This window comes from Myotis brandtii, unplaced genomic scaffold (genome assembly GCF_000412655.1).
Source record: "Myotis brandtii unplaced genomic scaffold, ASM41265v1 scaffold112, whole genome shotgun sequence".
Taxonomy (NCBI): Eukaryota; Metazoa; Chordata; class Mammalia; order Chiroptera; family Vespertilionidae; genus Myotis; species Myotis brandtii.
In genome coordinates this window covers 6,097,991-6,122,208 of record NW_005353838.1, presented here as the reverse complement: position 1 = coordinate 6,122,208, position 24,218 = coordinate 6,097,991, and the positions used below count along the sequence as shown (strand labels likewise).

The 24,218-nt window shown below is 37.2% G+C and overlaps 1 protein-coding gene across 4 annotated transcripts in view; it reads right to left on the bottom strand.

Moving 5' to 3' along the window:
• LOC102263045 (mitogen-activated protein kinase kinase kinase MLT) overlaps nt 1–24,218 on the bottom strand; it is a 148,203-nt gene that overhangs the window by 74,428 nt on the left and 49,557 nt on the right. For all 4 annotated transcript variants that reach the window (XM_014545992.1, XM_005857590.2, XM_005857589.2 and 1 more), the window contains exons 3-5: nt 9,271–9,358; nt 4,561–4,662; nt 240–305 (exon numbers count right to left, since the gene is read on the bottom strand). In XM_014545992.1, coding sequence (XP_014401478.1) covers nt 240–305; nt 4,561–4,662; nt 9,271–9,358 — 256 coding nt within the window. The remainder of the gene's footprint in view (nt 1–239; nt 306–4,560; nt 4,663–9,270; nt 9,359–24,218) is intronic.

Here is a 24,218-nt window from a genome sequence, read left to right as displayed (position 1 = left end):
CAACCCAGGTACATGCCCTTGACCGGAATCGAACCTGGGACCCTTGAGTCCACAGGCCAACGCTCTATCCACTGAGCCAAACCGGTTTCGGCTTGATATTTATTAAGAGTGGAAAGATTTTCATGGTATCAGTGGTTAGTCAAAGCAGCAGGTTGCAAAAGATATGAAAAGCATGATGCTTATTTCTATACATAAGTGCATGTATTTTGAAATAAAATAGGTAAAATAAAAACATTTACCGTTTCTTGATTTGAGATCTCTGTGAATCACCTTGACAGGAGCTTCCATATGTAAATAGTGCATTCCTTTTTATGCAGAGGGAAGAAAGGCCCATTAATACTGGTTTTCAACTCTGTATCAATATTACCTTTCTATTTTAAACATCAGCAGTAACATTCACATTTTGCAAAGGATTCAATAAAATAGAGGGAAGACGTGTCTACATGAGGCCTGATAAAATAGAGACAAGATGTGTCTACGTAAGGAAAATTCATATACTAAGGAAGACGTATGTGCTTTGATCTCTTGGAAGTTGGAATTTGATTGTGGGTAAAGCTAGCTTCTTACAATACCTAATAAGGACACCTTATTTTCTGTAGTCTGCACGAAAATAGCACAGTTACAACTGGAAGAATTGTTCCAATGACTAAGGTATTCCACTACCACTGCCTTCTAAATCGGTAAGTTCTGACCGAGGTGTTCTGTTTTCGTTTGGATGTCTCCAGTCACCCAGTTAGTTGCAGCTTGGCTTATTTTCCCAGTGCTCATTCCAATGAGACCCTGGAAGGGGAGGTGGGGCTGTGTGTGTGTGTGTGTGTGTGTGTGTGTGTGTGTGTGTGTGAGAGAGAGAGAGAGAGAGAGAGAGAGAGAAGAGAGAACTGGCTAGATTCCTTAGCTGTGATTGCTAAAGGATTTTATGATCCTCAGATAGAAAAAAATATATAGTAGTTACAAAATATTTTATCCTTCTTACAAGAATAAATCTTTGAGATAATCTATATTTATAGGCACTCCAAATTTTTCTTCAACATGTTTAGAATATAAATCAAGTTACTTCAGTAAATTGGATCCACAGAAATTAGAGTTTTATTATTTTGAATAAAAATTATACTTTGAAAGACATATTTCACACTTACCCCTTTAGTAGTATTTGACTCTTTTTTTTGGTACTTATGTATTGTCTACCCCATTAGAATAAAGATAAAGAACATTTTCTATGGAAAATTTCCCCTCCTTTTATTTCTCACTCTGTCTTTTCTAAGTAATAGAAGAAATAGCCCCTCCCCTTTCCAAATCAGACAGGCTCCTTTTTGAAATAAATTATCTGTTAAACATAATAGGTTTTGGTTCTTTTTTAAGTACACAGAGAAGTTCAATTTTATAAAGGTTAATTGTAAAAATAATCTATCATATTTCTACTAATCTGATTATTACATATTGAAGAATTATGAAAGAACAAAGAATATAAAAGAATTTAAACTCCTGCCATATAAAGATATTCCTGAAAAGAGTAAACTTAACAAAAATGTATTACTAATTTAAATGATGCTAAACACAATGTAATTGGAATAAAGGAAATCTAATAAGAAGTTCTGCATACTACAAACTGTGAAAATTCAATAGCTACAACTTGGGTAACTTTTAGTAATTTTTATGACTGCATTTCATAGTTCTCTCTCTCTTGCTTTAAGAATCAAATTCCTGAATTACTGTTTTCAGGTAGAACTGGTTTAATTACTATTAGAAATAGAGCTAGACAGTTTCTACACTTGTGACAAGTAAGGATTTCAAAAACAACACTCAAGTACAAAAGCTTTAAATATTGGCACTTTTCTCCTCATGGCAGATATTATGAAAAGAAGTAGCATAAATTATTGTGTATAATACACAACACACACTTACAGAATATTTAGTGTTCATAAACATGGTAGTAATCACAATCATATAAAATTCTATTTAATTTGTTTTTATAGTGCCATCTGTAATTCTGCCTTATTTTTATTGTAAACAATTAAGAAGGCTGAAAATACCTTCATCGGTTTTTGAGATCCAGGGTTTCCTAAAAAAGATTTGACTGGTGTCATTTGGGAGAGATTTGGAATCAATGATGACCATTTTGAGTCTGGATGCAGGTTTATCTGCTTGAATTGTTCCTCTTACACAATGCTCACTGACTTGCAAAAGTTTCAGATATACTTGCTGGCTTGCCCTCCTCCACTCCTCTCTCCACCCCTCTTTCCACCCCAAAAGAAGAGAATCTTTTTGGTTTTGAGAGGCATTCTCTCTGTAGTGATGCTGCAGTGCCTATGTCAAAATGCATGAACCAACTCTTCCTTAAAATGAATTATTCATTCTTTGATTTCTCAGCATCTTGTTACTATAGTGCCTTTAATCTTGGTCAAACTGAAATTTGACAAGCTGAATTTGTAACAGAATAAATGAAAATCAAGCCTTCCTATTTAATCTCCAACTTCTACATATAGCTTTATCGGAGAGCTTTGAAGTCATTCCAATAGCACTGACGTCTTCTTCCTTTTATAGCCCATCTTAAATAGGAAGTATGACTTGTAACTGTAAACAAACAAGTATCTTCTCTGCCTCACTCTACTGAGCGTTGGCCAAGCACATTAGAACTCGCCTTTTGCATCAATTCACCGGCCACAAAAACGTGATCTTATTACTTTGTAGTTTTGGACACTGTCCCATGATCCACTCCCGTTCTCTACATCCCTGTTCTTTGCCTTCGGTTCCAGTTTGCTACTTAGTCCTGTTTCTTCTCCTCTTTGTCCCCCCTGACATAGAGTGCCAGCGGTCTTGAGAAACCCCAGGAATGACAGGTGATCTGGAGCCGAGGGACCACCCCTCAGACAGGGACTATGCAGGGGAAGGGGCCAGGAGGGACGAGGTTTACAGGCTGGGGGCCAAGCAAGCTTAAATAGAGTGTGCACAGCAGGAACCAGAGTGACTGATGTCAGCTGGTTTGTTGGCTGTCTGTCCATCCTAAGTGCCATTAAGTAATAATATAGGTGTTATAGGCTGAGCTTACCCCTAAATGCAAATGTCTGTAAGGTGAAGTGCTTTAAGTCAAGGACTGTTTGTATATGTACTTACATTCATGTCAGTGTATTTCCACAGTGCTTCAGGCAGTTCCCAGTAATAAATAACCCTGCTTACAAACAGGCAGTCCCTGTGTACTACTGACATGCAGAGAAGTGACTGTGATGTTACATGAAAATGTCTTGAAGAATGTGAAATTTTAAGGCTGATCTGAGATGCCTGATGCATGAATACACAATTAAGTTAATTAACACAGCCAAAGTCTTAAGTACACCATCCTAAACATAAAACTTACTGTTATTATAATATAATGAAATATCATTTAGCAGCAGCATTTAGCATGAAACTTAAAAAATTTTTTTTTTCAGGTCTAACTAAGCAAGTTTATTCTATATATATACTGGTAAAAGGCTAAGCTGACTCACGCATTCACGATACATATAAAGCTCTTGCTGGCGCCAATCGCACGCGTGTGTTTCGATCTGTCATTGTCAATTGTGAATTTGGTTGACACTTCTATTATAAAGGGTGAATCAAACTTAAAATTTTTTTTCCACTTTCTTTATTTGAAGAATTTGGCAGGTGGTGATGAAACTTAAAACAGACAAGATATTTCCCCAAAGGAAAGACTATTATTACTTTTGGAAGTCACTGTATGACTTCCCAGCTTATAGAATCTGGAGTAACAAAACTCAAAGGAGTTAATTGCCCAAGTAACAGGCTTTCTAGAGGTTGCTAGAATACAAATATAACTATCAGTGTTCATTATTTAGATTATGTTGTTTCCAAAGCAACTTTGACAGTTATAAATAAAACTCAGAAATGTTCAGTTGGGAAAATGGAAAAAAAAGATAAAAATAAATGGAATTTAAATTGCTTCAGAAAGCATTAGTGTATGCAAGAATTTATGAGGGAAAAAGAACTGGGCAGCTTGTTTAGGGATTTTGTGCATTAAAAATATATAATTTCCAAGGGTGACTTCCAAGTTTACATTAAATATAAAATAAAATCTGAATTGCTTGTACATGGCAGCACAAATCACAATTTTTTGCAAGTGGTTACTATTTTTAGTATATTACTATGTATACAAAATGAGTAGAACTGATCCTATAATAAATCATGTTTTCTGGATACTGAGTCTAAGTCTCTACTTGCAGAACAATAACAGGATTATGATCTTTCCACTTAATGTGTCAAGCAAGCTCATCGATTACATTGGTAAAAAATGTGGTAAAAATGGCTGTTCTGGAGACACTGATTTTGTGGGGACTTGGCTTTAGGGAAAGAAATAAAGTAAAAGATGGAAAGAGAGAAAAGGAATGCGTGAGTGGAAAGGCAATGACCTAAAATATTATCTATACAGTAACTTGCAGAATTCTTACTACTTTTGGTCTAAAAAAATAACTTATAAAAGACATAGAATAACAAATCTTCTGATTTAAGTCGCCTGTCAGGATGGGACATCCACCAATTCTGCAAGAATTCACGAAGGATTAGTATTACCTTTGGCTACATCGGTGGCCCAGGTCATAATGTGTTCCATGTCCATCTCTTCACTTCTGTTGCTGTTAATGTAATCATACAGTGATCCCAGGGAGGCATATTCTATTTTTAATGGAAAGATAAGCATTTAATTAAAAATAAGGGGCATCTCATAAATAAACCTTTATATTTTCATTGGGGAGATGTATTAAAAACTTAACAAAAGACATCAAAAGTATATAAAAATATACTTTTCTAAAAGTGTTTTCTAAAAGTATAAAAATATACTTTTCTAAAAGTGGTTTCTAAAAGTTAGTCTTATCCTGGAAAAAAAAACTGTCCAAGACAAGCACTACCAGAATGAATAATCTTCAGCCAAGGACAAAATCAAAAGTCACTTAAATGGAACTCAGAAACACAAAAGTGTACTGGAAGAATGTACTGGAAGCAAAGGCAGACATGTAAATAGGTATTTCTTTTAAAATGGTTATTCTTATAAGATAGATAAGACTAAACACAAGTCAGGGTTTATATGACAATGTAAATAAATCAACCTTGCTGCGCCAGAATTTAGAACAGCCCTTAAAATTTAGCACAAATGGCCAAGAAAGTGAGGCAATGCCTTTAAAAATGGCTTTGAGGTGTAAATTACATACCATAAAATCCACTCACTCTAAGTGTACAATTTGATGATTTTTAGTAAATTTATATAGTTGAACAATCACAACCACAATCCAATTTTTAGAACCTTTCCATCATTCTAAACTGTTCCCTGTGCCCATTTACAGTTATTTACCACTCTCATTATCTACTTTCTGCTTTCTCTATGCCTTTTCTAGATATTTCATATAATGGAATCTACAATATAAGGGCTTTGTGTCTTTCTCTGTGTTCTTTCTCTTCACATACTGTTTACAAAGTTCATTCATACTGTAGCACATATCAGCACTTCATTCCTTTTTATTGCTGAATAATATTCCATTGTATGGATTTACATTTGGTTCATTCATTACCACTTGATAGGTATTTGGATTGTTCCCAGCTTTTGGCTATTATGAATAATGCTGCTATGAAAATTTTCATAAATGTATTTGTGTGGAAATATATTTTCATTTCTCTTGGATAGATTCCTAGGAATGGAATTCTGGGTCATATAGTAAGTTTAGCTTTTCTTGTAAGGCAGGATTGCTAGCAACAGATTCTTTCATTCTTTATCCAAGAATGTCTTTATTTTGATTTCATTTTCAAAACATAATTTTTATGGATACATTTTTTTTCTTTTAGCACTTTAAATGTTTACTCCCTTTTGGCCTCTATTGTTGTAGATGAGAAGTCAGTCATTAATCATATTGTCATTCCCTTGTACATGAGACATTTTTTCTTGCTACTTTCAAGAATTTTCACTTGGATTCTATCAACAGTTTGACTATGATGTGTCTAGTGTGTTCTTTTGCCTTTATCCTACTTAGAGTTCATTAAGCTCTTCAAGTATGTAGAAAAATGCATTTTATCAAATTTGGGAAGTTTTCTTGGCCATTATTTCATCAAGTAGTTTTCTTTTTTTAAAAAAAATATTTTATTGATTTTTTACAGAGAGGAAGGGAGAGGGATAGAGAGTTGGAAACATCGATGAGAGAGAAACATCGATCAGCTGCCTCCTGCACACTCCCCGCTGGGGATGTGCCCGCAACCAAGGTACATGCCCTTGACCGGAATCGAACCCGGGACCTTTCAGTCCGCAGGCCGACGCTCCATCCACTGAGCCAAATCAGTTAGGGCAAGTAGTTTTCTATTTTTTATTTTTATACCATTCTTCTCTTATTTCTTTGCTTTATACATTAATTGGTATACCTGATGTTGTCCCATAGGTCTTTAAGTTTCTGTTAGTTTTTCCTTAAAATTTTTATTTTTCAGATTAAATAATTTCTACTGACCTAGTTTAAAGTTCGCTGATTTTTTCCTCCTATCTCAATTATGTTGTCAATTCTAGTGAATTTTAAATCTCAATTATTGTCTTTTTAAACTCCAAAATTTTCACTGAGTCCTTTTAAAAAAAAAAATTTCTATTTGATGAGATACCCTATTGGTTGATTCATTGTTTTCACACTTTCCTTTAATTCTTTAAAGTCTTTTCTAGTTCTCTGAACATTGATGCTTTGATATTTTTGTATTATTGAATCCAATGTGTTAATTTAAAGAGGCAAGGTTAGTGCTATCATTCCCCAACCCATCTAGTTTTTCAAACTTGGCTCAGTTAAGTACTACTACCCAGGCACAGAGTATGGCTAGATCCTAACGCTGCAGAAGGTTGGTTGAAAAGTTCACATATTTTTTTGGTAGATACTTGTGAACAAACAATTTAACCTAGCACCTGTAGAAACAAAGACAAATTAACACATTTTAACACATCAAAATTTGGCTAGGATAATCAACCTCATAGATCAATAAAAGAGCTATAAATACACAACTTACAATTATCTCACAATTTTGAAACTTGTATTGTTTTAAAGAAATGATTATTGTTAATATTTAATGTTACTTACTGGCCTTATAGGTAAACACGTATAGATCTAAAAAGAACTAGTCACTGATAACCAAAGATTTTGGGTACGAAAAGGTATGAGTAGAGAATATTAGAAGGGTTCATGAAATAAAGGGCTGGCTAGTCTATTTTTTTAAAAACCCACTAAATATAATCAAACATACTCATCCAATTACTTGGATTCTTTCTCCCTCTTTTGGATGAGAAGACAGTTTGAACATGCTAGCTAAAAATGACTGTTCCATATCCTCTTAGGGACTGAGAGTAAACTCTTGGAAAAAGAATTCACATCATGACCCAAGTCTTTTTTTTCTACTCTTCATCCTCATCTCAAATGAAACTAGGAAACTTCCTGAATAGTCCACTGAGTGAGTTAAAGTTAAAAATCTCATCCTCAAAAGCATTAAGCATGAAGGGCACAAGACAAAAGCAGAGTTTCTAACCTTTTTGGAGCATCATACTATCATCTACTAGATAAGAATAATTTAAGCTACATACGAGGATCAGAAAACTGGGTTCAGATTTATAAGGTAAACACAACCTGTAAAAAAGTAAATACAATAGACTAGGAAACAAAGAGCAATATGGGAACTGGGTCAGACACAGGGTTTAATTTTAAATTAGAAGTCTGATCTACAAGGTTAAGCATGGCTAAGACACTAACAATATAACCCTTTATTGGGTATTCAAGTTAATAGAAAAAACATAAGCTCAAGATAAAAACTGCCACATACCTCATTTTAGGCACAGATCTAAAGATAGCTAATTGGGGATAAAATACCCACTACTTAAGGTAAAAATACCACTTATCAGAGTAAAAGCATGTTAAAATGCCTGCTATCAGAAGATGGAAATAACAGCAGCCATCCCCTTTGCATTTAAGAACCAGTGTAATCACAGCTTGCACACAAGAAGAGGAACTTCTGTACAAGATCAATCTGAGAAATTACTACCACTCTGATTCTACCACTAACGGTGACCTTGGCAAAGTTACTGAAGTTAAAATTTTAGGCTCTTATTTGTAAAACAAAAATTATTTTACCCATCTCATAGGGTTATTGTAAGTATTAGATGAAATAATTGATAAGAAAATACCGAATCCAATCCATTTCATTGAGTGTGTTTAGTTGTTAAGTTCTTACCTCTAGAGTAGAAGATAGGGCTAATCTTTTAAGGCAAAGGACTGCCAGGACAAATGGCCTGATCAAAGTTATTTACTGTAAAATTGAACATTATACTTATTATATACCTAAAGCTGCTGATTGGATTGTACAAGCATGAGTCTAAAGCAGTGGTTCTCAACCTTCCTAATGCCGCGACCCTTTAATACAGTTCCTCATGTTGTGGTGACCCCCAACTATAAAATTATTTTTGTTGCTACTTCATAACTGTAATTTTGCTACTGTTATGAATCGTAATGTAAATATCTGATATGCAGGATGTATTTTCATTGTTACAAATTGAACATAATTAAAGCATAGTGATTAATCACAAAAACAATATGTAATTATATATGTGTTTTCCGATGGTCTTAAGCAACCCCTGTGAAAGGGTCGTTCGACCCCCAAAGGGGTCGTGACCCACAGGTTGAGAACTGCTGGTAAAGTATCTAAAAAATATATGTGTTTTTTTATGGCAAAATTTTCTGTGTGCTCCTTTTTGGAAAGGACATTTCCATCAGTTATAAATTGCTGTTCCAAATTATGTAGTAAGTTAGATCAAGGTCATTACCAACCCAGATGACCAAACCTGAAAAATACTGTTCTCATGTCAGAGACCTTGAAGAAAGAATACTCTAATGGGATTAAAACGTCTTGCAAAGAATTATAACATGAATAGCTCAAGAAATCTTAATTTGTAAAAGGTCACAGTTACAAAAAACATCGCTCATTTCAACTAATTAAATGAAATTTTAGTTAAACGGCACCTTTAAATATTGGTATTGCAGCTGCAAGTGCGTTTAAATAGCATTTACGCAGATATAATTAGCACAATTAAACATGGCAGAAGTGGAAGCACCATTCTTAATTATATTGATATAATCAGTTTTATTAATGCGTTATAGCAACAAAGGTGACATCTGATAGTAGCACACAATTCATGACTAAACCTAATATTAAACATTTTAGCATATTAAGGAATCTAAAGCTAGATAATTGGGGAAAGAAAATCAAATAATGAGTTCCTACCTGTGACGATTCCATAGTTGGGAGGTTCAAGAACTACTCCATAAAACTGGATGATGTTTCTGTGACTGAGGACACTGAGTATTTCTGCCTGTATAAAAATAAAAAATAAAATTTCACATTTATAAAAGTCTAATGAAATAGGTTCCCTACTTAATTTTTTACATACATTTACAAGATAAGTAAGTATAAGTATATGATGCTGATAAAACTCTTGTGTTAGCAGCATTCTTGAAAGGTTAAGAATTCCTACTGAACCTTTCTGAAAATTTAAAACTGAAATGGGGTTGAAGTGGCAACAAGAGAGGAGCCGACTAGCAAGCCAGTACAACTGATGGTGAAGGAAGATGACTAAAGAGGGAGGTACCATATTTATTTGAAGTGAAAGTCCTCTTCCTAATAGTCAAATATATTTCTTCTGCATAATGTCTCTTCTCAGAGGCTGCAGCAAGACTGAACTTCTACCAGTTGGATGAATAGTCATGATAAAATTTAGGTAGAGGTTTTTAACTATTAATGGAACAGATTCAAGTAATATCTATTTATATTATTTATCTAATCATTCATTAAAAATGTTATTTCTGACCCTGGCCGGGTAGCTCAGTTGAGTAGAGAGTTGTCTTCAAGCGCCAAGGCTGCAGGTTTGAATCAACCAATGAATCAACCAATGAATGCATAAAAATAAATGGAACAACAAATCGATGTGTGTGTGACTCTCCCTTTCTTGCTAAAATCAATAAAAAAATTTAAAAATGTTATTTCTCTCCTACTGTATGCAAAAGGTACTATAAAGGCTAGAAAGGTGGATTATTCACTTATAGCTCTGACTTGATAGGAAAGCCATATTTTATACTTTAAAATGTATTAAATACTAGAAAACTGTACTGTGGAGTGACATGGTAAAAAAAATTATATTTATTAAACTTAATTTCTGAAGTGGAAAAAAAAAGAGATAGTACATTTATATCTGGTGTGTGTGGTATTTAAAAAACACTACTCCATGGACCCTGAGCTCTGATGTCCTCACTGATTCCAAGGTTCCATGATTCCATGAGAATATAATAGCAAAGGACAGAAAAGCGGCTCATCCAATCATTCAGAGGAAGCAGTCTCCTTACTGCTTCAAGGTCAAAAGTTCTCTCCAAAGAGGATCTCTAAAATATCAATATGATCCAGGGTCAGTCTATTTCCCCCAAATTCAAGAAGCTCTGAGATGATCCCACATTTTACAAAAATAAAAATTATACATATAGAAGAGAGATCGGGAAGAAATTAAACAAAATATTAATTGTGGATATCACTAGGTAGCAGAAAGATCCTACGTGATTTTAAAGGTTTGTATATTCCCAAATTCTTTATAATAAGCCTATATAATTTTTAAATCAGAACAAGTAACACATGATTATTACAGGTACTATGTATGACTAGAACATATAAATATAAAAATATTTATTTGCACGGAAATTCTGATTTTCCTAGGAGAGAATTAGGAAGAATCAAAACTCTTGCCTTATATTCACAGGACTCCCCTAGGCATATAAAAACTAGTTTAGTCTGGCTGTGGTGGTGCAATGGATTGAGCGTCATCCCATGGACCAAGAGGTCCTGGGTTCAATTCCCAGTCAGGGCACATGCTTGGCTTGCGGGCTCGATCCCCAGTAGGGGGTGTGCAGGAGGCAGCCGATTCATGATTCTCTCTCATCATGGATGTTTCTCTCTCTCTCTCTCCCACTTCCTTCCTCTCTGAAATCAATAAAAATATATTTTAAAAAAAAAGAATGACAGTTGATCAATTATATAACCACAGTAGAAGCTACATTTGAAATTTGTATTTACCAGCTCACTGCTGATTTAAACTTTCAGAATGAAGACTTTGCCTGTTGCAGGGTCTGCAGTCCATGGCAATTAAATGAGCAGTTTCTTGACAGCCTTTTCTTGTTTTGGTTATTCTCCAAGCATGCCCTTGCCTTGGCATTGTACTTTTTCAGATTCAGAATGCAGAGGATTGCTTAGGCTTAACCCTTCCATTTCCAGTTTTCTACCCAATACATTTGATCATTTATTTCCAAAATCACCTCTGCAGGTAAGCCAGCCTTTTGTCAAGTCCACTGTTTCCCTACCCACAGTGGCAGGTGCTCCTCTCCCACACACTGAGAAGAGAGCCCTAATTCTCAGGAGTGGGGCTACATTTCAAGCAGGTTCCCTGCTACAGACTGAACGTTCCTCTAAAATTGATATGTTGAAACCTAACCCCCAATGTGACCAGGTAACACATTGGGAGGTGGGCGCCATGAGTGTGGAGCCCCTATGAATGGGATTAGTGCCCTTATAAAAAAGGCCGAGGATTGTTCTCTCACCTCTTCCACCACACAAGGAAACAGCAAAAAAGACAGCCATCTGTGAGCCAGGAAGCAGGTTCTGATCAGACACCAAATCTGCTAATGCCTTGATCGCAGACTTTCCAGCCTCCAGAACTGTGAGGAATAATGTTTGTTGTCTACATGCCTCCCTGTCTTCAGTCTTCTGTGAGAGCAGTCCAAATGGACTAAGACAGTCCTCTTCATAGGACTAGGCTGGCATAAAAGTCCACAGCTACTGAACTAGGCCTCTCATGAACAGAACGGGTTCGAAAAGACAATGCCACTGTACTTCTCAGGACAGCATGCCTCTTATCTTCGTCAACACAGAGCCCAGAGCCATTGCACTTAGCAGCAGGATATCAGGGACAAGGGAACTTCTTGATTTAAGGACTCCTAAAACAGTGTTTCAAGTCTATAAGACCAAAACATCTAGCTCTTACAGGCAAGACGTGGGTAGGACTTCCCCTCCTTTCTGTTTCAGGCACTGATAATAAAGATAACTGAGGCAGAATGCTCAATATGAGGAATTAAAAGATTTATATGCACCAGGTCACACAAACCAGGATCAAAACAACACAATGCTGTTTAATTAATTACGTTTTCACCCCAAGCGTATCATGGTAGGGGCATTTTCCTAACAGAAAAACTGGATTCTTACACGTATGGCAAGATGGAAAACCAGGCCCTCTCCTCCTAAAAATGCAGCGTACAGGAACAACTTAAAAAGTAGGCTTGACTTTCAATCCTGTATTTAATCACCAGAGTGTCATGCACAGGTCATGCTCTTTGAGTCACGTTAGGCTTAATGAGACCCATTCACTAACTCAGTCACATGACAAGCAGCAAACCTCCCAGTTCTGTAGGTTCTCTTTCAAAAGCTGCCCTGTAGGTATTCAGGGAGATAAAGAAGGACAAATGAATCGAATTCAGGTTCCATAATTTGAAACAGCCTATATTCCTAATGATGTTTCATGTCATGAAAACTTTTCTCTGGAAGGAAAATGGCTAGAAATACTAAGAAAAAAATACGCCAGTCATTCTATGCACTCCCGGGGAACAGCTGAGCAGAGCCCTGTGGGATTTATTACGAACATCCCCACTGCTGGGAAGCCTATTGCTCAGTGGTTTTCCTGGTGGGCTGCAGCGGACTCGCCGCATGTGGCCACTCGGAGAGCAGCCTGGGCTCCCCTCCAGGAACCTGGCTGCTGCCTAGTTAAGCACACACCCAATTCAGGGCAGACTAACCTGGCAGGATGGGAGGGTGGCTCAAACAGAATGAAACAAATAGCAAAGATTTAAGAAGGGGGATTGGAGAGCTATTTCCAAATCATCAAAAGACTAAGAGATTTTACAGTCTTCGTGCCCACAACAGAATGTCACTGTGATGATAGGAAAAAGTCAAATATATTGTAAACAACTTGTATTTAGTTTGGATGACAGAAGCATATACCAAACCCCAGATTTCCACTTAACAACCTAGGTAATTTGGTCAAAGAAATAACTTGGTGCTAAAATTACATGGAAAACCTCCCTAAAGGGAGCCTATAAATTAGTCCCAAAGTATGAACTAATGAAGGATTAAGCTTCTAAAAAACTGAATAGCAATATAATTTAATTAAATACTGACTACATGAGTGGAAATTTAAATTCTAGTTCCAAAATAGATGGCCCTAAAAGCCACCTGGTCACCATGGACCTTGTTTTCCTAGTAAATGACTTGGTTGGACAAATTATTTTCCAGATTCCTTTATGCTTTAAGTTTCTATGCATTTCTGTAAAATAAAAAAGTATTATTAACAGTTCTTTTCACAGAGTGGGTACTCAATAAATATTTGATAAGCTGAACTGAGATAATTAATCATGATGTATTAGGACATTCTCTAGAGTCAAACGGGCTTGAGCATGAGCGTTGGCTCTGTCATTCACACAAGCGAGGTGACGTTGAGGAAGTTATTTAATCTCTCTGGGCCTCAGTCTCCTCATTTGTAAAATGGGGATAGTAATGCTAGCCCAGTGCCCAGCAAATGCCAGGTGCTCAACTCAGCCTAATTCCTTTCTCTGACAGCTTACCCTTCCTTTATAGTCAGTTTATCATTTGCAGTGAGGTCAAGCTTATGGGCAAATCCAGATCTCTCCTAACAGTGGATTCCACCTTCATTTTAATTAGCTTTGTGTATTTATTATACCCAACCTTCCATGTTTACCTATGTTTTTACCTCAATATAGCACTTTAACATTCTAAAGTACTTAGCTTAGTTGACTCTCACAAAGAAGTTATTTTATCATATTTAGATTTAAAAAAACTAGGACTTTGATCGGATTTGTTCAAGCTCACTTTCCAGGAGCTTAGTAAATGTCAGTAATAAAATATGAATCTAGGTTTCCTACCTCTGACTCTTTTATATATTTCTCCCCTCTCTCTTTAAAGGAAAAGCCCAATAAAAATATGAGTCCTTTCATCTACACTTTTTATTTATTAAAAGCTGCCCTTGCTCAAAGAGATTCTAATTTACAGACTCCTCTATAATAACACCTAATATTTACTGCGTGCCTACTATGAGGTAGGCCAAGAACTTTACGAAGATTAAACCTTTAAATCCTCACAGCAAACCATGAACTTGGGCCTACTATTATCTAGGCACAGAGAAATTTAAAAACCTGCTCAAGAGCATAGTAAATGGCAAAGTCAGGTTTTTAACACACGGAGGTGATTTCTAAGCCCTGCTTATAATCACTAAACCACCCCACTGTTCTTTACAAACCTATTTTGAATACAAAATGGAAGGCTAGTTTATAGAACATCCTAAAATTACAACATGCCTAGAAAATTCCAAGCTCTCTTTAGTTAGTTACAGAAGCATCAGAAACAACTCCTCATCAGCTCCCTCGTAGGGCCTCAGCCACTGGCCCCGCTGGACTGGTCAGGTTGCCATGCCTCCCGAACACTCAACTGCACAGGATCAAGTTAAGCACCATGATCTCACTCTCCATAGGCACTAGGCCATCAGGCCAGCTTGCAGCAACCAAATTTATAGCTAATAAAACCAGGTAATTGCACAGCATGAGGCACCCTCTCTCTATGCAAAAATTACATGGTTAGGAATTTAGAGCGACTCTCACAATCTGATTAGCTAAGTGCTTTATAATATTACTCTACAGTGCAACAGAGTTTGATTATTTACATCCCAAAAGAGAAATGTTTGCCACATTGATTATGGAAATCTGCAGATTCATTTAGAAGAATTCAGGCAAATTTAATTTTCAAATAGTCTGCAAAGTCCTTTAACATCTTATAAACTCCAATTAGAGGGTATCTTGAATACCTGGATTCTTCAACTGAATTAATTATTTTACTATTTCTGGGTTCTGCTAGCATACTCAATCAATAACTAATGACAAAGGCATGTGTGTGACATCTGCCAGACTACTGATTTAAAAAGAAGTAGCAAATCCTAACAAATACACAGTAAAAGTAATATGGAGGGAGATAACTCGATCAAAAGTATGAGCATATTTAATAAAGCTTTGAGTGCGTGTGTGTGTATTTGTGCACATGCATATGTATGTTTAGTGGTAATTAGGGATGGTCAGCCATAATGGCCTAGAAGCAGTGGTTCTCAACCTTCCTAATACCGCGACCCTTTAATACAGTTCCTCATGTTGTGGTGACCCCCAACCATAAAATTATTTTCGTTGCTACTTCATAACTGTAATTTTGCTACTGTTATGAATTGTAATGTAAATATCTGATATGCTATATGTGTTTTCCGATGGTCACGACCCACAGGTTGAGAACAGCAGGTAGAGTAAAAGTTAAAGAGATAAGAACTGGCAGGAAAAAGAGGTGGGATGGGTGTTGTAAGGCATCATAAACTCCCCAGTCGGTCCTCCTGGTGAAGGGTAGATTAATCAGATTATCAGCAGAATATAGTATAAGAACATATTAAAACCCCATCACTAACACCTTTTGTTCTGAATCTACACTCATGAAGCAATCTCTAAGTTTGTTTTCCATATACCTCACCTACAAATCGAAAATTTTATAATTAGCAAATTGATTTTATTCTTCAGTCTCAAGTCAAATATGCTAGTATGATTTAGTATCCTGAGTTCGCTCAACTCTGAACTCTTAAGATAAAATTTATGAACACAGAAAGCAGAAGCTACCATACCAGGGACCTATTTGGGCAGCCAGCAGCTTTTCTTAGGCGGTGTCTTCACTATATCCTTGGGAGTCTTAGGTCTCCTATAGTGGCAAACTATTTTTCAAGACAGCTTATTCTATTGTCTCAAATTACTAGAGTTGACCTATGTAATTTCCTGTGTTCCTGATTCGATCTTGCTTGCTATATCCATTTCAGCTCAGATTTTTATCTCATTTCCACATACTGTCTTACCCCAAATTCTGATTTTTCTCTTTGCTTGAAGGGTCAGTGGGTGTCCTTAATTTGACTGTAACTCTTCTTAGTACTTTAATACTTATAAACAGAAATAAATTTTTAAAAAGCTCCTTTAAAGGCATTTGCTAAGTGGTACTTAACAATACTGTTACTGGACATCCTTCATGCCTGGTGACTGGATTAGTGTTTGTGTAGCAGATTTCTTCTATTTCATGCAACAATGCTTAGAACCCTGGAGAGATCAGAGACAGGCCTTGGTTTCTATTTTGAGTTCTCTAGGTGGAACTCTTCTCACACAACAGACTCTCATCATTACTAAAAGTCCCAGAGAAAATAATTCAAGATTTCTCTATAATACTAATTTATCAACTGCCTAGGACCCTCAAGAGACAAGAATCATTTTGCACATAAAATATATCTATATATATAAAAGGCTAATATGCAAAGTGTCCCCTCGGGAGTTCGACCGGGACACTGGGAGTTCGATCGCTCGCTATGATTGCCCATCAGGGGGCGGCGCAGAACATGGTGGGTGACCAGTGGCAGGGGTGGGGCACTGAGGGAGCGAGGGAAGGAGGTGGCAGGAACTGAGCTGTGGCGGTGCACAGGCAGTGAGGGAAGGAGGAGGCAGGGAACCTGATTGGCCCTGATCACCTGCCAGGCCTAGGGACCCTACCCATGCACGAATTTCGTGCACTGGGACTCTAGTGTATGTATGTGTGTGTGTGTGTGTGTGTGTGTGTGTGTGTGTGTGTGTATGTGTATATATATATATATATACTTGACATGACTGATGCCACCTACCAACCTGCATCACAGTAACACTTCTGGACTTCTGGCACCCCACACATATGCCACCTACCAACCTGCATCACAGTAACACTTCTGGCACCCCACACATTATTAACAACGCACACAGGAAGTCACTGCTGAATAATGCTGAAAGGTAACAGTGAGCCCAGATATAAGGTTCTCACTAAATAATGAGATCCAATAGTGAGCTCAGAGATGAAGAAAGTAAATTAGAACATCAGTGTGTTTTCAAGGAGATGGATAAATTGTGGGCTATGAAGCATGACTGTGTGTAGACCCTATTAAGGGCCTACGGAAAGGCATACAAATTTCTTTAAGGCTGGGAGAAAGGGATTTGATACAGATGAACCAGATCATATAAATATCACTATTATCATTCTTTTGAGTTTTAGAACTTGTGAGCTGAGTATAACCTTACTTATACATTAGCTAATACTTATGAGAGCTTCCCGTGTATCAACACTGTTTCATCACTACACATATTCACTCATTTAATCTATGAAGTCAGCACTATTATTATCATCCCCAATTTATCTCTAAGAAACTAAAGAACAGAATGGTGAAGTAACTTGCCCATGATCAGACAGCTAAGAAGTAGTGAAGTGAAGATTCAAACCAGGAAGTCTGGCCTGCAATCCTATGATTTCAACCATGACGTAATATTGCCTCACAAATGAGTATCTATTTTTAAAATCACATAGGCATACATGTATATACATGTATACAGATGTACATGCACACACATTTCTACATATTGCATACAGATAAACTCACCTATGACTATACATATGCCTAGGACTTTGTACACAGTAAATATTCTAACATTTATTTGATCTCAGTATGGAAAGAACTCTAGAATCAAAATCAAGAGACCTTCGTTCTAGTCTTGGTTCTGACACTGATGGCTATGTGATTTGGGGCCTCAGCTACCCACTGATAAATGTCAAAATGTGGAGGTAAAAGGGAAAGAATGGATGATTTAAAGTCTCTTCAACTCTAACATTCTGACTTAAATCTGATTTAATTGGTTTGGAGTGGGGCCCAGGCATGGGTGTGTATTAGAAGCTTCCAGGTGAATATAATGTGCAGCCAGGATTCAGCTCCACTGGCCTAGGGCAGTGGTCGGCAAACTCATTAGTCAACAGAGCCAACTATCAACAGTACAACGATTGAAATTTCTTTTGAGAGCCAAATTTTTTAAACTTAAACTATATAGGTAGGTACATTGTTATTAACTTAATTAGGGTACTCCTAAGGCTTAGGAAGAACCACACTCAAGGGGCCGAGGAGCCACATGTGGCTTGCGAGCTACAGTTTGCCGACCACAGGTAGGGTGATTGTTGGCAAGCTACACTGTAGCCTACTTACTTTGGAGTCATAAAACCCTGGGGCTGTTTCAGCTCTGTCATACATGAGCCGTATGGCCCTTGCAAGTATCAATGTCCCTGAGCTTGCTCCCTCTATTTCATCTATAAAATAAGAAAACCAGTATCTACTTAAAACAGCTGTCAAGACTATAGTTTTACATGAAAAGTACATGCTAGGCACAGGGTTTTCCTCAATATATGTTAGCTGCTAGTAGTTGTACCTAGAGTGTCAAAGAAAATGTTTTTTAAAAAATACAAAGAACTGAACTTAGATATACAGAACGTCAGCTAGAACTATGAATGGCTGGAAAACATATCCACAGGCTGATAGCAAGAGCACAGTGAAACGCATAAAGATGAGAAGAGGCCAAAACACAAGTCTGGACAGGACACCGACCACAGACCAGAGCGAGGCTAGTGAATGCAGCATCGCGCCATCCTGCATACTCAGGGGGTACACGGCCGGGGGAAATCCCTAAATTCAAAGACCAAAATATACCAAGATGACCACAAGTTATTAAGCCCGATTCTTCAAACTTCTCCATAAGCCTCATAAGGTGTTGTAGTATTTTAAAAATCAAACGCCAAGCTGAAAAAAGGTGAACCTCACTTCTCTTTCTACTTACAGGGTAAGGAAGCTGGCTTACCATCATTAGCCTCACCAATACTGCATTGGATGGGGAATCTGAATTCGATGGGGCAGTTCTTGTGTTTCTATTTTCTACCCATTCTTATATTTTTGTGTCAGAGGTCACAGAAGACCACACGACACTATCGTTGTTTTTCAAAACAACTCTCTTTGGCCTTGGCTATCATTTATCATAATGAAGTTTCTGCTGTATTGTTGTATTGGTTACATCAAATGAGGCCCCAAGTATGAGCCAATTCAAATCCAAAAGGACTACAGATCCAAAGTCAGGGGAAAAATATTTTTGAGTAGTGAACATGGAACACAATGATCTATTATCTGTAAAATGGAGGATATTATCTCCCAAATCTCAAAAGGCTACTGGAGGATGATGCAGAGAGCAATGCATGCTTAGTGAGCAGCACTGAACATGGGCACTGAACTAGGAGTGCAAAGACTAGGGTTTGGGTTGTGGGTTTTCCCCACCTCTCCTCTATGCCATGCAGCCAGTTCTTAGCCTGCCAAGAACTTAAACACTGGTGGGCCCTAGCTGGTTTGGCTCAGTGGATAGAGTGTCGGCCTGTGGATTGGAGGGTCCCGGGTTCAATGCCGGCCAAGGGCACATGCCCGGGTTGCAGGCTTGACCCCCAGTGGGGGGCATGCAGGAGGCAGCCGATCAATGATTCTCTCTCATCACTGATGTTTCTATCTCTCTCTCTCTCTCCCTCTCCCTCTTCCTCTCTGAAATAAATAAAAATATATTTTTAAAAAACTGGTAGAATTGGGAGCAATAAAAACTATTAAATAAACTTAAAAAATAAAATGTTTATTTTGGAATGATTTTTAGACTCAGAGAAAAGCTGTGTTTTAGATTACGTTTAGATTCAAAGTAAAAGATAACAGAGTCCTTATAGCCCTACCCAGTTAATACCTTTTTATGCTACTATGGTGCATCACTATTCACTAATGCCAGTCTGTTTGCACCTTTCATTAGTTCCTCCATAATGTCCTCTTTGTGTTCTAACATCCACTCCAAATACCACATCACATTTAGTTGTCATATCTCCCGAGTCTCCTTTGGCTTCAGGATTTTGATAAAAATCAAATAAATGTGAAAACACTTTTATAAAATAAATAGGAGTATTAGAATATAATTTACTATTGTTATGCATTAAAGGAGTCCATGCATGTAAAGCACCCCAAAACTGCCCGGAATGCATTAAACTCAAAATGTTGGTTATTCACATTATCATTATAAGTACTTATACCTTTCCTACATTCTGACCAATCCTATGTCTTCAACTATTGCTTGGGGTTCAGAATTCCTTTATGACTACGGACTTTATTTTCTCTGTAATCAGCTTTATAGAGTTATAGCCCTTGACCAAATCTTGAAAAACACCTTGCTTTAACCAACTGAGTTAGCAAAGCAGCTCAATCTAGGAGAGCAAGAAAGACAAGAAGACAAAGGCATTAATGGAACCTCAGAAGCCACCAACGTTTCACTTCATCAAACAATGTGTCTCAGAGCTACACAGGCAAAGACGCCATTACATTCAAGAAGGAATATTCCATACACATCAGAAAGCAACCAGTATCTATACATTTCCTGTTAAGTGATCTGCACACAGCTTATGGTGATGGGAGGCAGCAAAGTGATGCTTTTCTTTATCCCTCAGTTCACTGAGCTTGTTAACTTGCCCGGGAGAAAGCTCAACCAGGATCCATATACTCTCACAACTCATCCTACAGAGATCAGGAAATAGTGCATACATTCCAAGTTGCTTTTGAACAGTGGTTCTCAACCTTCCTAATGCCGCGACCCTTCAATACAGTTCCTCAAGTTGTGGTGACCCCCAACCATAAAATTATTTTCGCTGCTACTTCATAACTGTAATTTTGCTACTGTTAAGAATCGTAATGTAAATATCTGATATGCAGGATGTATTTTCATTGTTACAAATTGAACATAATTAAAGCATAGTGATTAATCACAAAAACAATATGTAATTATATATGTGTTTTCCGATGGTCTTAGGTGACCCCTATGAAAGGGTCGTTCGACCCCAAAGGGGTTGCGACCCACAGGTTGAGAACCACTGCTTTAGAAGAATAAAATGGAGGAAAAGCTCTGGAGCTGAACCTGTTCTGAAAGTCACTAAACATCCTGCTGATAATAGCATAAGAATTTACTACGTGTTCACAAGGTTTTATGACCCAAGAACTGGGAGAATACTGAGTTGTTTTTTCATAGAGAAGCCAACATGTCCACTTAAGGGTATGTTTTTCAAACCCATTAAATATAGTGTAACATTAGCTGATAAAAAGTACAATGTGTGTGTGTGATGAGGAGCAAATAGCTTAGTGGAGGCATAAGAAAGAGTGAAATAAATTCTTTAATTGTAATAAATGGCAAGCCCTTTCAACTTTTAGCATTATCTTTAGAAAAACCATACTAACAAACAAAAATCCAGAAATCTTTTTTTGAAGCCAGTTATAGAATGCTTCTTGATCAAATTCATAGTTCCGAGCAGTTAGGATGATTCTTCATGAAGTTTGCTGATACACTGTTTTGAGTCAAAAGCAAAAACTGTATGTGTTCTGGCAGTTGTTTAGGGTAGCAATGACCCCAACCAAACTTTCATCTTCTACCCCTCTTGCGCTAAATTGTGGCCATATGACACAATTCTGGCTATTAAGATAAAAATAGTTATTATTCACATACAAAAAAACAACACACACTCACGTTTGACCCCTTCCTCACACCATACACAAAAATTAACTGAAAATGGGTCGGACATAAATGAGCTGAAACTATAAAACTCTGAGAAGAAAATATAGGAGTAAATCTTATTCACCTTGGGATAGCAAAGCCTTCTTAGATATGACACCAAAAGTATAGGTAACAGAAGAAAAACAGATAAATTGAATGATATCAAAATTAAAAATGTTTGTGCTTCAACAAACATCAATCATTAGAATTCAAACAAAAGTTAACTGCCCGTTTGTGGCAGGGATGCTGCAGAGAAGATTCAGGCAGCACAAATGTGGTCCCTTAGGCACAGTGGTTCTCAACCTGTGGGTCGCGACCCCTTTGGCGGTCGAACAACCCTTTCACAGGGGTCGCCTAAGACCATCCTGCATATCAGATATTTACATAATGATTCATAATAGTAGCAACATTACAGTTATGAAGTAGCAACGAAAATAATTTTATGGTTGGGTCACAACATGAGGAACTGTATTTAAAGGGCCAGAAGGTTGAGAACCACTGCCTTAGGGTCTTTTCCAGAGCTGAGCTTATTAAAGGTAAAGAGCACTGGATCCAGAGCCAGAAAACCTATGATGAAGCTCTGGTTCTCCAGGATTATATTTTGGGAATCATACTGAACCTGTTTTATTTGTAAAGAAGATAATATAAGTAACAGTACTTTATAAGTGGTAAATACATTATCTGAATATTATTTATTGTAATTTGAGGATAATGCAAAGTATACTGGGTTAAAACCTTAATAGGATTTATTTCAGCCTACTTATTTATAAAGCAGATTTCTGAATGGTAAGGATTAAAGCAGCCGTTTTTCCAAGAGGCTGTGGAATCTGGACAAGAGATAAGTAATTCTGAGTGATGATTCAGATATGATGTTGATCTAGATCAAGAAGCTGAATAGTGAATTATGTGATACTTTATTCACTAGTTGCTAGAAATGCTATGAAGAAGAAAAGCAAAAGGACCTTTTATTGTTAATGTTAAACGTTATCAGATGCCTATCATTTGAGCATATTTAACCTTCTCTCTTGTAACAAGCATAGGGTAGGCAGTGAATATCATTTAAAAATAACATACACAGTAGGAACTTAATAGTGTGCTCCTCTTCCCATTAAAATACCAACGGCATACTTCACAGATCTAGAACGAACTCTCCAAAAATTCATCTGGAATAAAAAAAGACCCCGAATAGCTGCAGCAATCCTGAGAAAGAAGAAAATAGGTGGGATCTCAATACCAGATATCAAGCTGTATTACAAAGCCACTGTTCTCAAAACTGCCTGGTACTGGCACAAGAACAGACATATAGATCAATGGAATAGAATAGAGAACCCAGAAATCGGCCCGAACCAATATGCTCAATTAATATTTGACAAAGGAGGAAAGAACATTCAATGGAGCCAAGATAGTCTCTTCAATAAGTGGTGTTGGGAAAATTGGACAGATATATGCAAGAAAATGAAACTAGACCACCAACTTACACCATACACAAAAATAAACTCAAAATGGATAAAGGACTTAAATGTACGACAGGAAACCATAAAAATTCTAGAAGAATTCAAAGGCAACAAAATCTCAGACATATGCCGAAGCAATTTCTTCACTGATACAGCTCCTAGGGCACTTGAAACTAAAGAGAAAATGAACAAATGGGACTACATCAAAATAAAAAGCTTCTGCACAGCAAAAGAAACCATCAACAAAACAACAAGAAAACCCACTGCGTGGGAAAACATATTTGCCAACGTCATATCTGATAAGGGCCTAATCTCCAAAATTTATAGGGAACTCATACAACTTAACAAAAAGAAGATAAACAATCCAATCAAAAAATGGGCAAAGGATCTAAATAGACACCTTTCAAAAGAGGACATTCAGAAAGCCAAGAGACATATGAAAACATGCTCAAAGTCACTAATCATCCGAGAGATGCAAATCAAAACAACAATGAGGTACCATCTCACACCTGTCAGAATGGCTATCATCAACAAATCAACAAACGACAAGTGCTGGAGAGGATGTGGAGAAAAAGGAACACTTGTGCACTGCTGGTGGGAATGCAGACTGGTGCAGCCACTATGGAAGACAGTATGGAGTTTCCTCAAAAAACAAAACATGGAACTCCCATTTGACCCTGTGATCCCACTTCTAGGAATATATCCCAAGAAACCAGAAACACCAATCAGAAAGGATATATGCACCCATATGTTCATAGCAGCACAATTCACCATAGCTAAGATCTGGAAACAGCCTAAGTGCCCATCAGTAGATGAATGGATTAGAAAACTGTGGTACATCTACACGATGGAATACTATGCTGCTGTAAAAAAGAAGGAACTCTTACCATTTGCAACAGCATGGATGGAACTGGAGAGCATTATGCTAAGTGAAATAAGCCAGTCAATGAAGGAAAAATACCACATGATCTCACTCATTCATGGATAATAAAGACCATTACAAACTTTTGAACAATAATAGATACAGAGGCAGAGCTGCCTCAAACTGATTGTCAAACTGCAGTGGGAAGGCCAGAGAGGGTTGGGGGGCAGAAGGGAGGGGAGTAAGAGATCAACCGAAGGACTTGTATGCATCCATATAAGCATAACCAATGGA